The following is a 19,495-nucleotide window of genomic DNA, read 5'->3' as shown; positions in this document are numbered from 1 at the left end:
AACTCATATCTAAATTTAGTTTGTTGAATTTAATTTTTTTAAATTTAATTGTTAAATCGTTTATATTAATATATTGTAAAATACCCGTCTAAGCGGTGTTCGAGCTTATTTTGCAACAAAAATTTATAGATGAAAACTAGCTCAGCAGAAACTACCCTTTATCTTTATAAAGGAAAAGGGTATTACATCACAATTTAAACATCACAAAACATCACAATTTATTTAATTTATCCATAAAATAAAATAAATTGTGATGTTTTACTAAGATAAACAATAATTTCTTAAAGCAGAAGTAAGTATTTGATTAACAATTCAGAACATCAAACAACACAAAATTTCTCCACAATTTATTTTAAATTAGCCAACAAAAAATTAATGCTCGAAAATATGTACTCATCTTAGTTTTAATTTGCTTTTTATTTTTATCGTACTTTTTAAGTTACGTATTTCATATTTTAATTTTTAAGATATCTAAATCATATCTTCCTGAGATATTAACATCACATTATACTCATATCTTAATTTAATTTGTAATTTTTAATTTGTTTAATTTAATTTGCAACTTTTTTAGATCAAAATATTGTTAAAATAATTTCCTTCTATGCTATGTTGTATATTATGCAAAAAAAATTTAATGATAAACAAAAAAACTTTCCGGAAACTCCTCATACAAATAAATTAATTGAGAAGTTTATTTAAATAATCAATAAATTTTAAAAGCAAAATAACCATTAAAATAACAATTCAAATTATCAAAGCAACACAAAATTTTCAAACAATTTAATTTAATTTACCCAACAATAAATTAATGCTCGAAAATAGTACTTTTCTTAATTTTAAATTGCTTTTTACTTTTATCTTCCTTTTTAAGATACCATTCTCATATCCTAATTGTTAAGATATCTATTTCATATCATAGTGAGATATTAATGCCATATTTAACTCATATTTTCTTATGTTTGATGTGTTTATTTTAATTTGTAATATTCCTTATAGCAAAATATTGCTAAAATAATTTCCGTCTTTGCTATGTTGTATTATTATGCACCAAAAATTTAATGATAAACAAAAAAACTTTCCGGAAACTCCTTATAAAAATAAATCAGTAGAGAAGTTTACTTAAATAAACAATAAATTTTAAAAAACAAAGTAAGCATTAAATTAACAATTCAAATGATCAAAACAACACAGAATTTGCAAACAATTTTATTTAACTTAACAAAAATAAATTGATGCTCGAAAATAGTACTTTTCTTAATATCAAATTGTTTTTTATTTTTATCTTAATTTTTAAGAAACCCATCTCATATCTTAATTATTAAGATACCTATCTCATATCTTAAGGAGATAATGTCATATTTTACTCATATTTTATTTAATTTCTTGTGTTTAATAAGTTTAACTTAATTTGTAATATTGCTTGCAAATAATTTCCGTCTTTGCTATGCTGTACTATATTGCGCAACAAAAATTTAATAATGAAAAAAAATGTTCCGGAAACCCTTATTTCCTTATAGCAGTCATAAATCTAAATTAATTGAGATGTTTGATTAAATAAATAATAATTTCTAAAAACGGAAGTCATTTTATTAACAACTCAAAACATCAAAACAACTCTACACTTCCCAACAATTTAAATCAAATTAGCAAACAATAAATTAATGTTGGAAAATAGAATTCATATCTTAATTTTATCACATTCGCTCAACTCATGCATACCCAAGTGCCACCCCCTTCACTTCCAGTGATGTAAAAAAAAAGATATTATCTGGGATACATTACGTTAATCTTCTGTTAGATATACTAAATCATTTTTGAAATGTCAATAGCTCTTGGATAATGTTCAAAACGCGCGTGTCGATTAAATCTTCTCGTGCCTAGGGTTCAGGAAATTATTAGGGGACCATTATCAGTGAAAGCGTTGTGCTTCCTTTTTCGAAATCGCACAAACGCGATTAAAAGTTAGTTTTACTTTTTCCGTTTTGATGAGGTTTTCCTTTTGCTTGAGAAAAGCCGGAATGATGTATTTATAAATCGTAAACAGATAATAACTTGGAAAATCTTGATCTGGCTAAGAAAAAGGGGAGGAGTCAACATTTTTTCTAAAACTGCTAAGTATAAAAAGACTTTCGGTTTCTTAAACCTCAGACATTTCACAAAAAACCAAAGTTGGAAAAAGAGCAAAGAAGGAGCATTCATTAAGGTAACGTATATCTTAAAGAAAGTAACAGTTACGAAAAATAAGATGCGTATCAAAAATTTACCTCTTCTTTCCTAGTTACAAGTAACTAAGAAAAAGAAAAATTTTAATACTAGTCTATAATAGTTCTATTATTAAAAGGAAATTAAAAAAATTGGAATAAAAATGAATTTCTTATAAATTAATTATTATAATTGCTGATTAATCAAACTAGTTATTAGATAAAATAATTATTAGTTAATATAACTTATATAATGGATTTTCTTAATATACTCTGCCATATATAAAAACTCGGATACACAAAGTAATAATTCAAAATTACAGTAACTTATAAATACAGCAGTTTTGAAATGCCATTGAAAGATGAAATGAAATTAAAAAGATGTCAAAGAAATTTTATAAATAAAGTTTAAATTTTGAAAATTTTTTATTATTATTAATCGTGAAGAAATTTCCTGGAATTATATGAACCATCAAATTGATAAATATCTATATATTATTTTAGTAATTTTAAATAATTTTTTATAAAGTTATGTAAAGTTTTTGCAGAGAAATAATTATAATGCTAATGTATTTAATGTTGTACTGAAGTAAAATATAACAATTCCATTCAAAATAAGCTAAATATGTTGAATGTCATTCATTCGTTTGCAATTTTGTATTTATAAGGAAAGAAGTTCAGTTTAGCTCCTTCCAAAAAAATATTTCTTAATTTCTGCAAAAATATTATTTGTTTTTAAGCAAGTAAAGATGGTGAACAAACGAATAGGGGTTCATAAAATTATTTTATCAAAATTTATCGAGATATCTTAAAATAACCGATCTCTTTATTAGTAACATTTTGTATTATATATTTTCTAATTAAATTTATACATAGTCTATTTTCTCTTTTATGTATATATATATTATTAGTAGTAGTAGTAGTATTAATCATATGAAACCTTTGAAAATGTGAAAATGTTAAATTTGATTTACAAACTTGTTTACAAATCTAAATAAACTTAAAAGTGGTTCTTGTTTCTAAAAATCTACTTAAGTTACATTACAATGTATAAAATCCAACTATATTGCAATAGTTTTAAAACATAAATTTTCCAAGGAAGAGTTCAAAAATATTAAATGTACAAAGCATCATTTTCTTTAAAGCCTAAAAAATTTTTGTAATATTGAACCTTCAGATTTTACTTGGTACAAAAGAAAGAAAAAATAATATTCCTGCTTCCGAACAAAATTTATAATAATTTTTACTTTCTCAAAAAATAGCAAAGTAATTATTAATTATAATATAATACTTAATATTATTTAAGAATAACAATGAAATTAAAAATAATTATAGAATTAATGAAAATAATATAATTACGCATAAATAATTTAAAATTTAATGCTTTTATTTTTTATTTTACATAAAGGAAATTAAAAAATTTTGATACTGAAACGTTTTAAAAATATTTTAAAAAACGTGTTCGTTGTGCGATATGACGAATGTTTACAGCGCACTGGAATAATTTTTAAATCCCTCTTAACGTGATAAACTACGTTAAGCTATCCCACCCAAGGAGCTGACTTTGTGATACAGAGACAATTTTGAATTAAAATTTTCAAACAATTTAGGATAAAATGTTACTTATTATATTAAAATGAGCTATAGCTTGCTAGATATTCAGACCTCTACAGTATACTTTCAACAAAATATCTTTATTTAAAAACATTTAATCTGACCTGAAGTAATCTAATTTTCGGTACTATATTTTCTTCAATACTTTATTTATTCAACTTTATCTTATCTATCTTATTCTATCCTATCTCTTATTCACTATATTTTAATATGAAGCAAAAGGGAACAATATTTGAGAGAAAAAAAATGTATACTTTTCACTGTTATTTCAGAGTGTCAAATAATAAAAAAAAAATAATAATCGGATTTTAGAGAACTTGGAAATGCTTGAGGGCCCAATCTTAAATATACTTATATATAATGTAAAAAATATTTCAAGATATTTTAAGTTAGAAAAGCACAAACAAAAAAGTATTTCTCTGAATAAGCACACTTTTTTTCAACGGATTTAAATCTGATTTTTAAAATATGGAGCGGGACCGCAGCGTGGAAAATATAGTTCTAATAGTTTAGACAGTAAGATGATCAAAGGTTTTAGTCCCTTAAAGTTGCCTTCACTTTTGACTTTTCTAGAAAAATCTTAATACAATATGAAAACTTTTTGCAAACAATTATTGAATTTCATTCAAATAATATTTTTAAATAATTCTTTATTAAAAAGTATTCTTTATTAATTTAATTTATTATTTGTCGAGACATTTTCAAGTCAAGCAAGTTTTACAATATTGTAATAAATGATAAAATACAAAATTTGAACGATATTGGTAGAATTATCAAATTTTGAAAAATTCTTATTTTTAAAATTGAATTTCTCAAGAACTGTTCCACTGATGTCATTCAAATGTTTTATTTTATTACCACTTAAAATTGCATTCCTTAAAAATGATCTAAAAATTTGTGCACTTTGCAATTTAAAATGTTTTATACTATTAATGAATAAAATAATAATAAAATAATAAATATTTATTAGAGTTATTTTTTCTGTGGCATTTCCTTTGGATAAACGAATTTTATAATTGTGAGCAAAAATTTTGCGTTTCTCTTAGTAAATTCTCAAGATATAGAGAAACTCGCAAATAATAATAATAATATTCGAATTGTTCCAGTTAAGGTAAAAACTTTCGACCCCACCCTGGAACAAGCAATCGGGGCCATATTTGTTTATTCCCTGTATTTTTTTCAATGTTATTACCACTCATTTAGTAAAATGTACAAAACTGAAAAGTAAATTTAACTGTAAGTGGTTTTCATGCCATCTTTTAGGTATCATTATAATTTTTCCAAATTTTATGATATTTAACAAATTTTATGCCAAATTATAAACAATATTTCATGGTTAATTTTTTTCAAAATCATTTAAAAATTACCGAGCTCTTTGGTGCTCTCATTGAGACCAGAACGCTCTAAGTTTTAGCATATTCTGATAGTTTTGACTATACATTTTTTTTCAGTGTAACACGTGAAAATACAGGGTCGCCATTCAAAGTCTTCGCTTCCTTATTTTCTTCATGTTACTTTTAATTCTTTGACACGCTAGTGGTATTTTAAATTTTCTGAGTGACATTCACAAAATATTATGGGGACCGGAAAATAATGTCATTTCGGAGATGGCTTTCGTAAAAGAGGAATAAAATAAGGAGGGGTTAGAAAATGTAAGAAAAATGCATGTGCAGAGCGATTTATATTAATATTTAAAAAGTCAGAAGTCGCCATACCTCAAATTTAGGAAACTTTTCTAATAAAAAACTAAAATAATTTCCTTGACCTCTGTCTGCCATGAATTAAAAACGAAATAATGTTATTCTGAAACACCATTTATAAACTCTTTAACAAGAATAAATTACTTCTAACGAATCAATTCTCTTATGAAGACAATAAAGGCATTTTTGCATAATTTTCAGCAATTTTTAGAAGTGGAATTAACACCAAGTTCTTTTTTTTTTTTTTTTAAAGAATATAAAAAAGCTGCATACCTTCAACGTTTGATGAAAAAATTCATTATAATTAATTATGCATGAAGAAACATAATCTTAATCATCAAAGATTTTCCAATTATGAAACTAGGGAGCTAAGATTTTATTCTAAAAATAAAATATTTATCTAATGAAAGATAAGTTTAATAATTTTTTCAGCTCATTCAAAATTAGTTAATTAAGGCAGGAGATTGAAAAATATTAAAGTATTAATTTAAATCTAATTTAAATTCTGAAATTGCGGGTAGCAGGTTTGTATATCTTATAAAATATTTTATTCTATAATTTACTTATTTAATTATCGCTTAAGAAAAACTATAAATAATTAGTTTTGTAGAAAAAAAATTCATTAACTGTATGCAGTTAAACTATTTATATTTGTTTTTTGTTTTTTCAAATTATTTATACTTGTTTTTGAGCCGTGTTGACTTAGAGGTTAGAGCACTCGCTTTCCAACGAGTTGAACCGATTTCGAATCCTAGCGCTGACTGGTTGATTCGAATTCCGCAGAAACCAGAGTGCTGGCGTAAAATATCGTCAGTGGTAGACCGATCATGGGCTAGAGTCCCCTTGCCATCAGCCAATTCGTGGAAGATTTCCGTGGTTTTCCTTGTCATGTAATGCAAATGTAGGTTGGTTGCATCAAAAAAATCCTCCACGAAGACAAATTTCTTCCAATACTTGACACTGGAGTTCCCTTGTCTTCTGTATTGGGTTAACAATTACAAGGCTACGGAGTTGAACATTGGTAGTCGTAAACCCTAAATTGGGTAGGCCGTTCAATTACGGTTATAAATAAAAACATTTTTTTGTAAAAACATTTATTTTAAATTTTCTTTAAATTTATATAAGTGTCTAAAAAATTTATGTTCTATTTACACTTCATATTTATAACTTTGAAAGATATCAAAATATTTTCGAAACAATTAATACACATTTTGTGTATAAAAATAAACAAGTAATTCAAACAAGGAAATGGCACGAGAACGCTTCTAATTATCTTTATGCGTGCAATAAAACTAAACATCGATTATTTTACAGTTTAAGTGCTTACCCTGCTTATTATAAAACTTAGTATCCGTAACTTTTTTCCGTATATCTGAGATAATTTATTTAAATTTATATTTCTCATATCGTGTTTCCTGAACATAAGGTAAAAAAGAAACCAAAATGTTGGTTTGCTGGAAAGTTTTATTTCTAAGGAAATGTTTTTACTAATAACATCCGTTACTTTAAAATAATTTAAAAATAGCTTTAAACAGTATTTAATTTTTCCTATTTTCGTTTTTAAATTAAACAGACAATTATTAATTTAAAGACTTGTAGTTGTAGAGTTTTTATTTCTAAGAAAATGCTTTTGCTAATAACATCCGTTGCTTTGAAAGAATGTAAAGATAGCACTATACAGTTTTTGATTTTTCTTATTTTCGTTTTTAAATAAAACGAACACTTATTAATTTACAGATTTGTAGAGTTTTATTAAAAAAATGCTCTTACTAATAACATCCGCTAATTTAAATGAATGTAAAAGTAGCTCGAAACAGTATTTAATTTTTATTATTTTCGTTTTTAAATTAAACAGACAATTATTAACTTAAAGGTTTGCAGTTTAAGAGTTTTTATTTCCAAGAAAATGCCTTTACTAATAACATCCGTTACTTAAAAGAATGTAAAGATAGCACTAAACAGTATTTAATTCTTTTGATTTTAACTTTTTAACTAAAACGAACAATTATTAATTTGAATATCTGCAGTTGTGTATCTACTGTCCATATTTTATATTTAAAAGCATATCTTATATGTATGCATGTTTTATATTTTAAAAATACATAATTTAATTGATCATTCAATTTTTACACTTGGTGCCAGAACAACAATGAATTAATGTGTTCTAGTTTTCACTAAATAGATTACTTAGTTTTTAACATTTTAATCATGCTATTTAATTTTCTTATAATTGTTTCCAGAACAACAATCAATCAATATGTTTCTAATTTTCGTCGAATGAAGAAATTAATTTTTAATTTTTCTAATGTCATTTAATTCTTTTTACGAATTTTGTCATAATAACAATGTCGAAATAAATTTTTAATTTTCCTTAAATAAATAAGTTAATTTTTGATATTTTATTATAATATTTATTTTGTTTTAAATTGTTGCTGGAACATCAATGAACAAATCCATTTCTAATTCCCTCGAAATAAAGAATAACTGTTCCCAGAACAAGGCGGAATCAATATGTTTCTAATTGTCATCGAATAAATGAATTAATTATTCTTTTTTTAATATTATTAAGTTCTTTTTTACGAACTTTGCCTAAACAACAATGAACGTGAGTTTCTAATTTTCATTAAATAAAGGAATTCATTTATAATAATATTTATTTTGATAAGAATAATTATTCTTTTACCATTGTCGCCGAAACAACAATGAACAAGCGTGTATCTAATTTTTAGGCAACAAATGTGTTAGCTTTTAATATTTATGTTATGTACTTTTTCACAATTATTGCCAGAACAACAATGACCAAATGTTCCAATTTTTGAGAAAAAAATAAATTAAATTTCAATTATTAATAATAATATTTAACCTTTTTGATACTGTTGCCAAAAAAATTTCAAACGTGTTTCGAAGTTTCGGGATATAAATAAATAAATTCCTAATTTTTAATAATAATATTACATTTAATTTTATAATTTCTGGTAGGACTAAATGAATTTGCTTCTTTTTTCACTCAATAAATGAAAAGTCCAGTGTTAAATACAGCAATTTAGCAATCAGTTTGATAGTTTTGATATGATAGTGATGTATTTAAATATATTTTTTCGATGTGGTATATTTACAATATTGTAGTGTTTAGGTCACAGAAATACTAAATCTTTCTTCTTTGCAATCCGATGAAAGATAATTTATATACAAATAATTATATTATGCTTTAACGAAAATTTGTACTTAATTTTTTCTCAAATTTCATACATTTTTACTTAATATATTTCATATTAATCTTAGCCATTTCCCATTGTTTGTGTAGTCGATATATCTATAAATAATTTTTAACAATTGCAGCCAAATTATTAGTATTTATATAACTGCAGTGTGTTTTGTTAATCATCATCAATTTATTTATTAGAATCCTTGTCAAATTAAAGTTAAAAAAATATGCAGAATAGGATTTGCAAACTATTTTTTTAAGTAACAAAGAAACCAAAATGCTATCAAACTTAAATGAATTACTACTGTAGAAGGCATTTCTGAAAGAGAGAATTTTTATGCTAAAAATGTAGTTCCAACTCTTGTTTAAGTTCTTATGGATAACTTTCATAACATATGGATAACTTTCTGAATGTTAAATATGTTTTTATAATTTTTTGCGTCTTAGGTTGTTTTTTAAAGATTTTTTTTGGCCAAGAAAAAGAAAAAAAAGCAACCCTAATGAAAACTAAATAAAACTTTAATTTTAAACTATATCAGCTTGAATACTTAATTGCGACATATTTCCAAAATGGCGAGGTTTTTCCTCCTATATGAAATAAATGAATAATTCTCATTTATCGCATATAGTTATAGTTATACTAACAATTTAAATCACAAAGTTTTTTATTTCTACAAAAAATGTAGCCTATATACATTTCGGCTTTTTGCAAAGTTTTCATAATTAGCTTCGAGGGACTAAATTCAGCAGTCATGGCCAACTGTTAAATACTCAGAACAACAATAATTTAAGCATATCATTAACAAAAAGCTTTCTTTTTAGAGCTACTAATTTATTACATATGTAATACTACTGATTTCTTTAAACATTTGAGACTGTTCGTCGAATGTTCAGTCGTCATGTCAAACAAAGATTTTTATTCATTAAAAATGATTATTTTAAAGGACGACTGAGTCTTCCAATAACAGCCTTAAATGTTTAAGGGTTTAAACCTGTTCATCAAGGACTCAATCATTGTATAAAATAATGATTTTTAGTGCATAATATGCTTCGTTTAACTGTTATAAATTTACGACAGCAATAAAAAATCTTATCATTCATAAAAAAGCTTTATTTTATATGAAAATTGAGACATCGAAGAACGACTTTAAACATTTAAGGTTGTTATTGGAAGGCTCAGTGGTTTATTAAAATAATGATGTTTAGTGAATATCAGCAGATAATTGCCTCTCTGTATGGTAATGGCATTTATGATTTAAAAAAAATTCTGGTTAACAAAGCAAAAATGCACGGAATAAAAATTATTTATTTGTTAGCTTTCCCTTACCATTTTATATGGTGATGATTTACCGGAAATTCCGGTTTTCAGAATTATAATTCTCAATGCCACATGTTCAGTAAACAATACTAAACTAAAAAGTGAATTTAATCAAATAAATGGTTGTTATGCCATGCTCTTGGATGTTATGGTAATATCACGTTTTACACCACATTTACCAAATTTTACTACATAATATAGTAAAATATTTTATTGTTAATTTTATCAAAATCGCTGCCAACGCACTTCAGTTAAAATTTCCGAGGCTTATGGTGCTCCCATCAAACCAGAAACCTGGTAAATTTTACCCCATACTCTGGAAGTTTTGCAGATGCATTTTTTCTCAGTGCAAAAAGCGTGATTTTATATTACAGCTGAACAACCTTGAATTTTTTTAGGTTTGAGCATTTAAAATTTCAATAAAGAAGAGCGTATTATGAATTTAAATATAAAAATACTGTACATTGGTTGCAAAAAGAAATAAATAAAAAAAATGCGATCAAACGCAGCTTTATTATAAATTATTTCATTGTGAAAATTGCTCACTTTCACTGGACACGCATCATAAATTTGGATTCAGACGGATTTTTTCTTCATCTTATTCAAGAATGTGAAATGGCATCGTTATCTAAAAATGATTAAGATAGAAGTCTAAAAGAACACAGAAAAAAGGAAATTAGAGCAACAAAATTGGGATGAATTGCAGAAGGAATTCTTAAACTGTTGCTAAATATAAAAGAAAACAATTTTTTTATTCTTTATCGTGTATCATTAAAATAATTTTTATAGGCTTATTAAATGGTATCTTTAAGCAAGATTTCTTTCGATAAGTATTTCTTAATTCTAGCATTTAATTATTTGCATTCATTGCATTTGTATTCAATGCATTTATTGTACTTGAATTTAATGCCTTTCGTATTTCTATTGCTATTTCACTGAGTAGATTTCAAATAAAGATTGTGGCTAACCTCGTTGCTTCCTTTATATTTAAAATTTAATTTTTCTTTATATTTTCTTCATATCTTTTTCTTTATATTTCAGTTGTTTACTCCTTATTTTTTGAAAAAATTCTGTGCATTTTTTACGTTTTTAATTCATGAATGTGGAAATAAGTTATAAGAAAAATAACAAATTTAATTTGAAAATAATAGTCTTTTTAAATTTATATTATTTAAATAAGAAAGGAAATAATATCATGATATGCAAACACTATTTTTGCTCTTTTAATAACAGCATGGTAAACATATTTATAATTATTTAGGTGGTCAAATTTCAAAGGTGAATTATGTCATATTTTGTAGCTTTATTTTTATTTAACAAACTTTTAATGCGAAATAAAATTGATTTAATGACATATAATTTAACAATAAATGAGTTAAGGAAAAAAATTAAATTTAGACAAAATCCTGATTTTGCTAAAAGAAACCAAAGTATTTTAATATCTATTACTTTTAGATTTATGATTAGAAAACTTGATAAAAAAAACACGACATTTTTTGTAAACATTAGTATTAAATAAAATATGATTAAAAGATGCAATCGTATATTTACATAAAGGTAAATTTTTCTTATTGAAAGTCGAATCAATTTAAAACAAACGATTTATTTATTTTATATGCAATAAACTGTTGCATTAATATCTGCTTAATAACAGTAAGTGTTCTTATATGTGTAATGTTCTTTGCGTGTAATTTGCATATTGATTTTATATATTTGTATGTGTCTAGTTTTCTCTTATGTATGCTATTCTTAAAATACATAAATAAAATGCTAATTCTTAAAATACATAAAGTCGAAAAATTACGTCTAAATGTTGCACAAATATTTTGAAACAAACAATTTAAAGCTTGTATGCCTTTAGTATATAATTTTAAATTTTTTTATAAAGATGAAGACAAAACTGTACACTTTGAGGTTTTCAAATAAATATTTATTCAAGGTAAAAAGTCAGGAAATCTTACAAATCACAGTTGAGGGAAGCGAATGTAGAAAAAACCAAAACCTGTTAGAATACAGGGGAATTAAATATTTTACATAATTTTATCTATAATTTTGAGAGTCAGAATTTACAGTAAACCATTACTTTATGAACTGAAAAATTACCAAATGAATGAATACAATATATTTTGGTTTTATTAACTAAATTAGCGTTTTTTTTCTCTAGAAACGTCATTACCATTACCATAATTTCGTCAGAATCTTTTTCTCCGAGTAGCTTTATAATTTTAATTTTAAAAAATTTATATTTTCATTCCTTTTCTTATTTTATTCTTATTATTCCAGTTTTGATTTTAAAAAACACATTGAAACCAACGAATTTCATTCTTTGTTATCCTATTAGTTTTTATAACTCACTATTGAAGTAACAAAAATGTTTACGTTCGTAAGTTTAAACAAAGTATTAGCGGGACCGGAAAGTAATGTCATTTTGATGCATTTTATATTTGTTATCACGATTTTATTTTTAATCACTAATGTATTCTCCCACGTTGGCAGCAACCTTTCAATGCTGGATCGAAAATGAATCGAAATGGATCGAAAAAAATTAATTGGTTTTATGCCGAAACGACATTACTTTCCGGTCCCTCTAATACAATGTAATTAAGTTTTACAAAAAGTATTAGGCTACTTCAATTTTACTGATACCTCTAAGCAATTCTTTTCACGTAACAAAAATTTATTATGGTGATAATTCATATTTAGTAATAAATAACGATTTATAGATAAATAGAAAAAAACTAATCGTGACACCTGATGTTTCAAATATAAATTAGAAGCAAGATCTCTAAATTGAATACATTCGATAGTTGCCCATTCATCTGAGAGTGTGAACAATGTAACACAAGAGCTGTCTTATTTTACAGAACCTATTCTTGTGGATCAGTCAATGAACCGAGAGAAGATCCGGAATTCATTTAAGCGTGACTCTCTCTCTTGTTGAGTTAGCCTTTTCAATTTATTGAACGGCTTATTTTTTTTGTGATCCGAGAAAGTGTGCTCGGTTTTGTAGGGCGATCTGCTTATTAAATTTACGGATCTTATCATGAGAACTGATTCACATTTTTTTAAAGGGAATTTTATTTCTTTTTATTCGTCGATATAATGATAATGTTTTTTTTTATCACAGATGTATGGTTTATGAAAGGAATTTGATTGTATTTAGTATATCTGTCAGACTTGTATTTAGTATATCTGTCAAAATATGAAAATGGTTCATTTCTTGTTTTGTACGACTATGTATTCGCATTCCATTTACGAGACAGCACGTGGTATAATTTAAATTTGAGTCAGTTCTTTTTTTATCTGAAAAACTGCTCTTGGCTTTGTCAGGTGATCTTTTTATTGAATTAAAGTTTAGGAATCTCAGCATGAGAACCGATTCATACTTTTTGTATAATGCATTTCTCATTCATAATTTATTTCTCATTTAGATAATATATTTTTATTACAGTTCATGAAAGTTACTTGATTTAAGACTTGTATTTTGTATAACTGACTTAATGCAAAAGCAGATTTTTCCTAATTTTGTACCAATCTGTATTCACATTCCATTTAATTGACATCTTGTGATAGAATTTGTAGTTGAGTCGGTCTTTTTTTTCAGTCTGATTAAATGCACTTGGTATTATCTGCTTATTTAATTTACGGACCTTATTTTGAGGAGCGATTAATAATATTTGAAGAGAGTTTTTTTATTCTTTGATACTCTGATAGCCAGTTTTGCATTTGTATTTTTTAGCTTTCAAATAGAAATGAAGGTAAAGTTTTATTGATTCGTTTTTCCGAACACAATGCGGAGTGAGTTTTAATATGCATTTCCATTTAATTAATGGCTTATTTTTTGTAGTCGGAAAAAACGCGCTTGGTTTTTTCGAGTGATTTGCTTATTAAATTTACGGATCTTGTTGTTGAGGGATATTTATTCATTGATATAGGAAAATTTATTTTTTCATGACAGACATCGTAAAAAATTATAGTTGTGAAAGGTACTTAAATGTAGACTTTTATTTAATATCAATACTTTTATTTAATAACCATCAAAATGCGAAAACAGATATTTTTTTAAGAATTTTATATGAATCTGTATCCTCATACTATTTAATAGACATCGTGTGGTAAGTTGTAATTTAGTCAGTCTTTTTTTTTTCTTTTTGCGAGAAAGAGCGCTTGGCTTTGTAGGGTGATCTGTTTACGGATACTCCTTTTTATTCGGTGATATAACGATAATAAATTTTTTTATGACAGATGTATAGTTTATGAAAGGTACTTGTATTGAAAACTTGTCGTATAACTTTCAGAAAATTGAAGCAGATTTCTTATTATTTTGTACTAATGTGCATTTACATTCCATTTACTAGAAATCTTGTGGTGCTAATGTGGTAGTTAAATCAGCCTTTGATTTTTTTAAACCATATTATTTATGTGATCTGAGAGAAGGAGTTCTGTGATCGGGTGATTGTTTTGTAGGGTGATCTGCTCATTCAATTTACGAATCTTTTCATTAGAGCTGATTCACACTCGTGAGAGAGAAGTTTACTTTTTTCTATTCCTATGTAAATTGATAACGTCTTTAGTATTAAAGATTTAAATTACTTCGTAAAAGGTTTAAATTAAAAAAAGGTAAATTTTATTGATTTTGCAAAAATTTAAGTTCAAAGTTTTCAACTAAACATTTTGTCATTCAAAGTTAAAATTGCACTCCAAGTTTTGGAACGGCAGTTTTATAGGGGATTTACGGATTTCCTCATTGGAACTAATACATGCTATTTAGAGAGATTTTTTTTAAATCTATGATAAAGAAAATGACGTATTTCTTGCGATAAATGTATTGTAAATTTATCATACTGGTAAACTTACTTGTTAATTCACAATTTGTGAGAAAAAAAGTGTAATTTTTCTTAGTTTTACACATGAAACTCATTTCTTAAACATCGAGTGGTGAAGAATGGAACTATTTTATTTCAATAAAATTAATTGGAAATAAATTTATTTTAATGCATGTCCTACTAGAGTAAATCATGTTTTTATTGGAAATATTGTTATACATCAAATTTATTCTACCGACACCATATTATCATGATATTATACTGTCTCCCATATAAGAAAACAATATTTTAGACGATATTTTAGTCATACTTCTCTTTACAGTATTTCTTTATGTTATCAAATAATTGTAAGTAGCAAATCTCAACGAAGGGTGCTAATTGCAAATATTTGTGTGTTTTTAAGATGGTTTGAGGTTCGAAATACATTATAAACAAGCAACCCATAATTAAATATGGAAAAGCAGCACTTGTCTTTTGGAATCAAGTCAAAATGCAAGGAATGCAAACGCTCTGACGTGAATAAGTAATAAAAATGCGAATAAGTAATAAGTGCACGCGCGAATAAGTAATAAAAGCACGGCGCGATTTAATTCCTATTATCAACATTAAGATTAGAGGAAAGATGGTTATAGTTTAAAAAAAATTCTTAAAAGTGAAATAAAAACAACCAGTTAACTTGTCTGAATGATAAAAATTTTAAGTACTGGTGTTAATAAACCTTTCGTAATGGTAACATTATTTATAACCTATCAGGAGAGCAATGGTAGAATTATTAAGAGTAACAAAAAGCATTTCCATTCTTCATAAAATAATATGCATAAAGTATAATATGTAATCATCATAAAATAATATATTCCTTTTGATAGTTGCTACTATCTTTAATTGTTCATAAATTTGAGAAACAAATGCAACAAAGCGAAATCCTAGCTGATTTTGTTTTTTGGCTATTTTGTGTAATATATTTATTCTTTTCTTCAATTCTCCAAAAACTGACAAATTATGCTTCCTTAAATAATACAAAATTGTTTATATTAACCTCATTAATCATTTCATCCATTTTTTAAGTCATCAATGGCCTAAATTACTTCAGATTTCTTCATTAATCTGAGAAAAAACTTTTATACAAGATGTGAAATTTGGTATAGAATTATAAATTGACAACAATGCATTCAAAAACTCAAGAAATATGTTAATTTCTATTTCTTTCTTCGCTGTATTTGATGAGATGATCTGTTAGGCCGTGAGAAAAAACCTAAATACTTATGTGAACCTGTTTATTTATGAATTCATCCGATTTCTTTCTTATCATAACATGTGAACAAATTTTTGTTACTAGTATCTTATTATGCCCGATAGTCCTTGACAATGAATTTGCAAAATTTTTAAACTGATTTTTTAATTTTATTTAAAAACGTTGTGATTTTTGCAGCAGCAGCAGCCCTTTCAAATGTTTAAATGCAATTTTTTAACGCTTGAGAAAAAGAGTTGCTTTTTGTATTTTTTGTTATTTATTTCGCTAGAATACGTTTACAATGAGACTGCGCAAAAAATGTGAAACAAATGTGAACGATAAATTAAGAAAATTTTCTGGGATTCACGTAATGTATTTATACGCTTGATAAAAATCTTTTACAATATGTTTGATTTGTTAAAAATAACAAAAAAATGTTGAGACTAAATAATAGTTAAAAATAAATAAATTTAAAAAAAAAAGATTTTTCTCTTGATCAGATGCTTTTAACCATTTAACTTTTTAAAGAACAAAATCTTTCTTAGCCAGATACAAGGATCTCAGAAGATTTAAAAATATTTTTATAATAAAAGTATATTTAATTTTTCATGCTTTTCCTTAAGTTTCGAAAAAAAATTTTTTTTAATTTTTAAAACTTATTTACTATATTTATTATTCCACTTGTATTTAATATTGTTAATATTTACTACTTTTGGGAATTTGGTTAAATATATTCCTTTGTTTCGCGAACTATAAAATAAGACAAGCACAAATATGTTGTTCTCTTCAACCAAAATTAAATAATTGCATTTAATTCTTATCAAAGCCAGCACTGTACACTGTCATAAATTTCTCGGAAAAAATCGATAAGTAATAATTTATTTAACTCTTTGTTTACCACATTAACAAAGCAGTCAAATAATTATAATAACAAATATTACAACTGTTGACTGTTCGAAAAACCATTTATTAACTGCTCTCACTTAATACAGTTAAACAACGAGACTTTTATCGCATCAACTAGGCTCGCCTAATGAAGCCACTTAGTTTCTTGCATCTGCGTACATATTAAAGCGGACAGGGCTAATCTGTCAATCTCATGACCAACAAAGTAGAGGTTCGAGTCCTAGCATTGACATCACAATATTTCCTCCATTCTTTTCAACACATAAAGAGTTTCCAGTGTCCTGCACTACCCAATTTAAGAGCCTGAAATATTAAAATATGGTACTTTTATTTACTCATTTATGGTAGCGCCATGCTCAGTTAAACTTTTTTTTTAACTTTTGGAACCATGTTAGTAGTAAATGGTTATGAAAACCACATGGTTTTGTATTTATAGTTTTTTAACCATATTAGCTGTAAAAGGTATCGAAACCATAAAGGTAAAAAATGTTCTTTACCGCTAATTTTACGGTTGATTGGATGGACAGACTGCTGCCGGTTGTTTTACAGTAATTTTAGAATGAAAATCCTAACAGTGGATAAACCCATTTAATACAAATTTTTTTGACAGTAAAAATCATCTTATAACCTAACATTAGTTTAACATGCATCCAAAAGCTTTACACACCTAAAGTTTTAAATACACTGAATAGTTTTAAAGCTTGTAATAAAAATAAATAAAGGTTATTTAAAAAATAAGTAAATTCTTAAAATGTATTTATCGATAAACGTTTATGTAAACTCAGTTACGCGGATTGGCGTTATCGGTCGAATCAAATTTTCCTTTTCTTTTGAATTAGACATCGCATCCCGTGATTGCGTACTGTTACTATGTTTTTCAATACCTTCGTTACTACTGTTTGTAAAAGCTTACAGTTGCAATTTTTCCTTGATTATTTTTTACAATAAAGATCCAAATTCTGCCAAGTAAGATGTTTTGTTACCGATATACAAACAACTGCTGTTTTTTAATGCCGGATGTATTTATCCAAATTTAAATATTTGAAAAAAGAGTTAGAACAATTCTGCGGAAATTGTTTCAAAATCACAGTCTTCCATTATCTGCAACTGTTAAAAAATTTACTGTTCAACTTCGGCTCAATCAATCAACAACAATCAAAAAAATTATCAAAATGGTATTTTTGGAGCGTTTTCATAGATAAAAAAATTTCACTTACAATAAGAATAAACAATCGCATCATATAAATATTATGTATAGCCATAAATTACTTTATGTAAACTTTATAACTTCCACTTATATGTAAATAAAATGCATGTTAAGTCGGGTTTTTCGACAAAAAATAACACATATGTATGCTTTTTTCAGGCAATCATTATGTCAAACAAATACCATTGCTTGATTGTTGCGTTAGCAGTATTCTCTTGCCAAGTATTCTTACCGGTCCATTCTTACAAACACCAACAGAACAATGATGGTCTAGCAGTGCTTTTGGCTGCCGGATTGCTCGCCAAGATCCTGCGCCATAAGCATGAAGAGCACCATGTACACATCCCAGTACCAGTACACCATCATGAAGATCATCATGAACATCATGAACATCACGGACATCATGGTTCTGGATCTGCAAGGATTCCAATGCAACACCCAGCAGGAGTACAAGTACCAATGCAACACCCAGCTGGAGTACCAGTACATGCAGCAGCATTGCCTATGCAGCATGTATATGGTGGTGCCATGGTTGGAGTACCATCTCATGCAATCATCCGACGTATCATATACACAGCACCACAACCGCATATGCAACATGCTGCTCCCAATCCACATGCAATGCCATATTAGAACTTGGTAAATCGAATTTTCATTTGCAGCAACTGCCATTATTTCACGATCACTTTACATTCAGAATTGCATAATTGACTGTTCATGATCTTTTGTTTAGCTTACTAATTTTGCTTGTTTTTTAAAAATTTCATATTTGATTTGAACATATTCTCAGCAAATTTAAATTTAAATTTTATATTGCTATTGCAGTTTTTACAGTGAGTATTTGTACATAACACTTAACTAACTCAACACTGGATTATAAATTTTGGAAAACCATCAGAATGCTTTTTAGCATGCTGCATTTTTATTCTGTAAATAATTTATTTTGAAACATTCAAGCTGTGATTCTGTAAATTTCGCTAGTCAAAATAGTTATTATTAATGCTGAATTTCAAACAATTTATTTCAGCAAACATTTACGATGCAATATGAGTTTGTTATTATTTATTGATATAATAAATATTTTATTGTGTATGTATATGAAGTGTTCTTTATTTAAAAAAAAGTATTAAAATGCTAAAATGCAAAACTACAACAGTGAAATTGTGACTAATGACTAAATGATAGTTAAAGTCACAATCGAAGTTTATATTTACTATTTTTACGATGCATAACAAAGCTCCAAGACGCTATTTATTCGAATAAAATATAGAAGTTATGGAGGTCATT

The 19,495-nt window shown here is 26.2% G+C and overlaps 1 protein-coding gene across 1 annotated transcript; it reads left to right on the top strand.

The window, feature by feature from the left end:
• The first annotated feature begins 1,851 nt into the window (after positions 1-1,851).
• Positions 1,852-18,897, top strand: LOC107441224 (uncharacterized). Its single transcript, XM_016054400.4, has 2 exons — positions 1,852-2,203; positions 18,368-18,897. Exon 2 carries the CDS (start codon positions 18,377-18,379, stop codon positions 18,839-18,841), a length of 465 nt encoding a protein of 154 aa, XP_015909886.2. The 5' UTR covers positions 1,852-2,203; positions 18,368-18,376; the 3' UTR covers positions 18,842-18,897.
• The last annotated feature ends 598 nt before the right edge of the window (positions 18,898-19,495 follow it).

Source organism: Parasteatoda tepidariorum, chromosome 2, assembly GCF_982258835.1.
Source record: "Parasteatoda tepidariorum strain Cologne lab strain chromosome 2, Ptep-v5.0, whole genome shotgun sequence".
Lineage (NCBI taxonomy): Eukaryota > Metazoa > Arthropoda > Arachnida > Araneae > Theridiidae > Parasteatoda > Parasteatoda tepidariorum.
The sequence above is the reverse complement of the archived record's forward strand: the minus strand, read 5'-3'. Positions and strand labels throughout refer to the sequence as shown.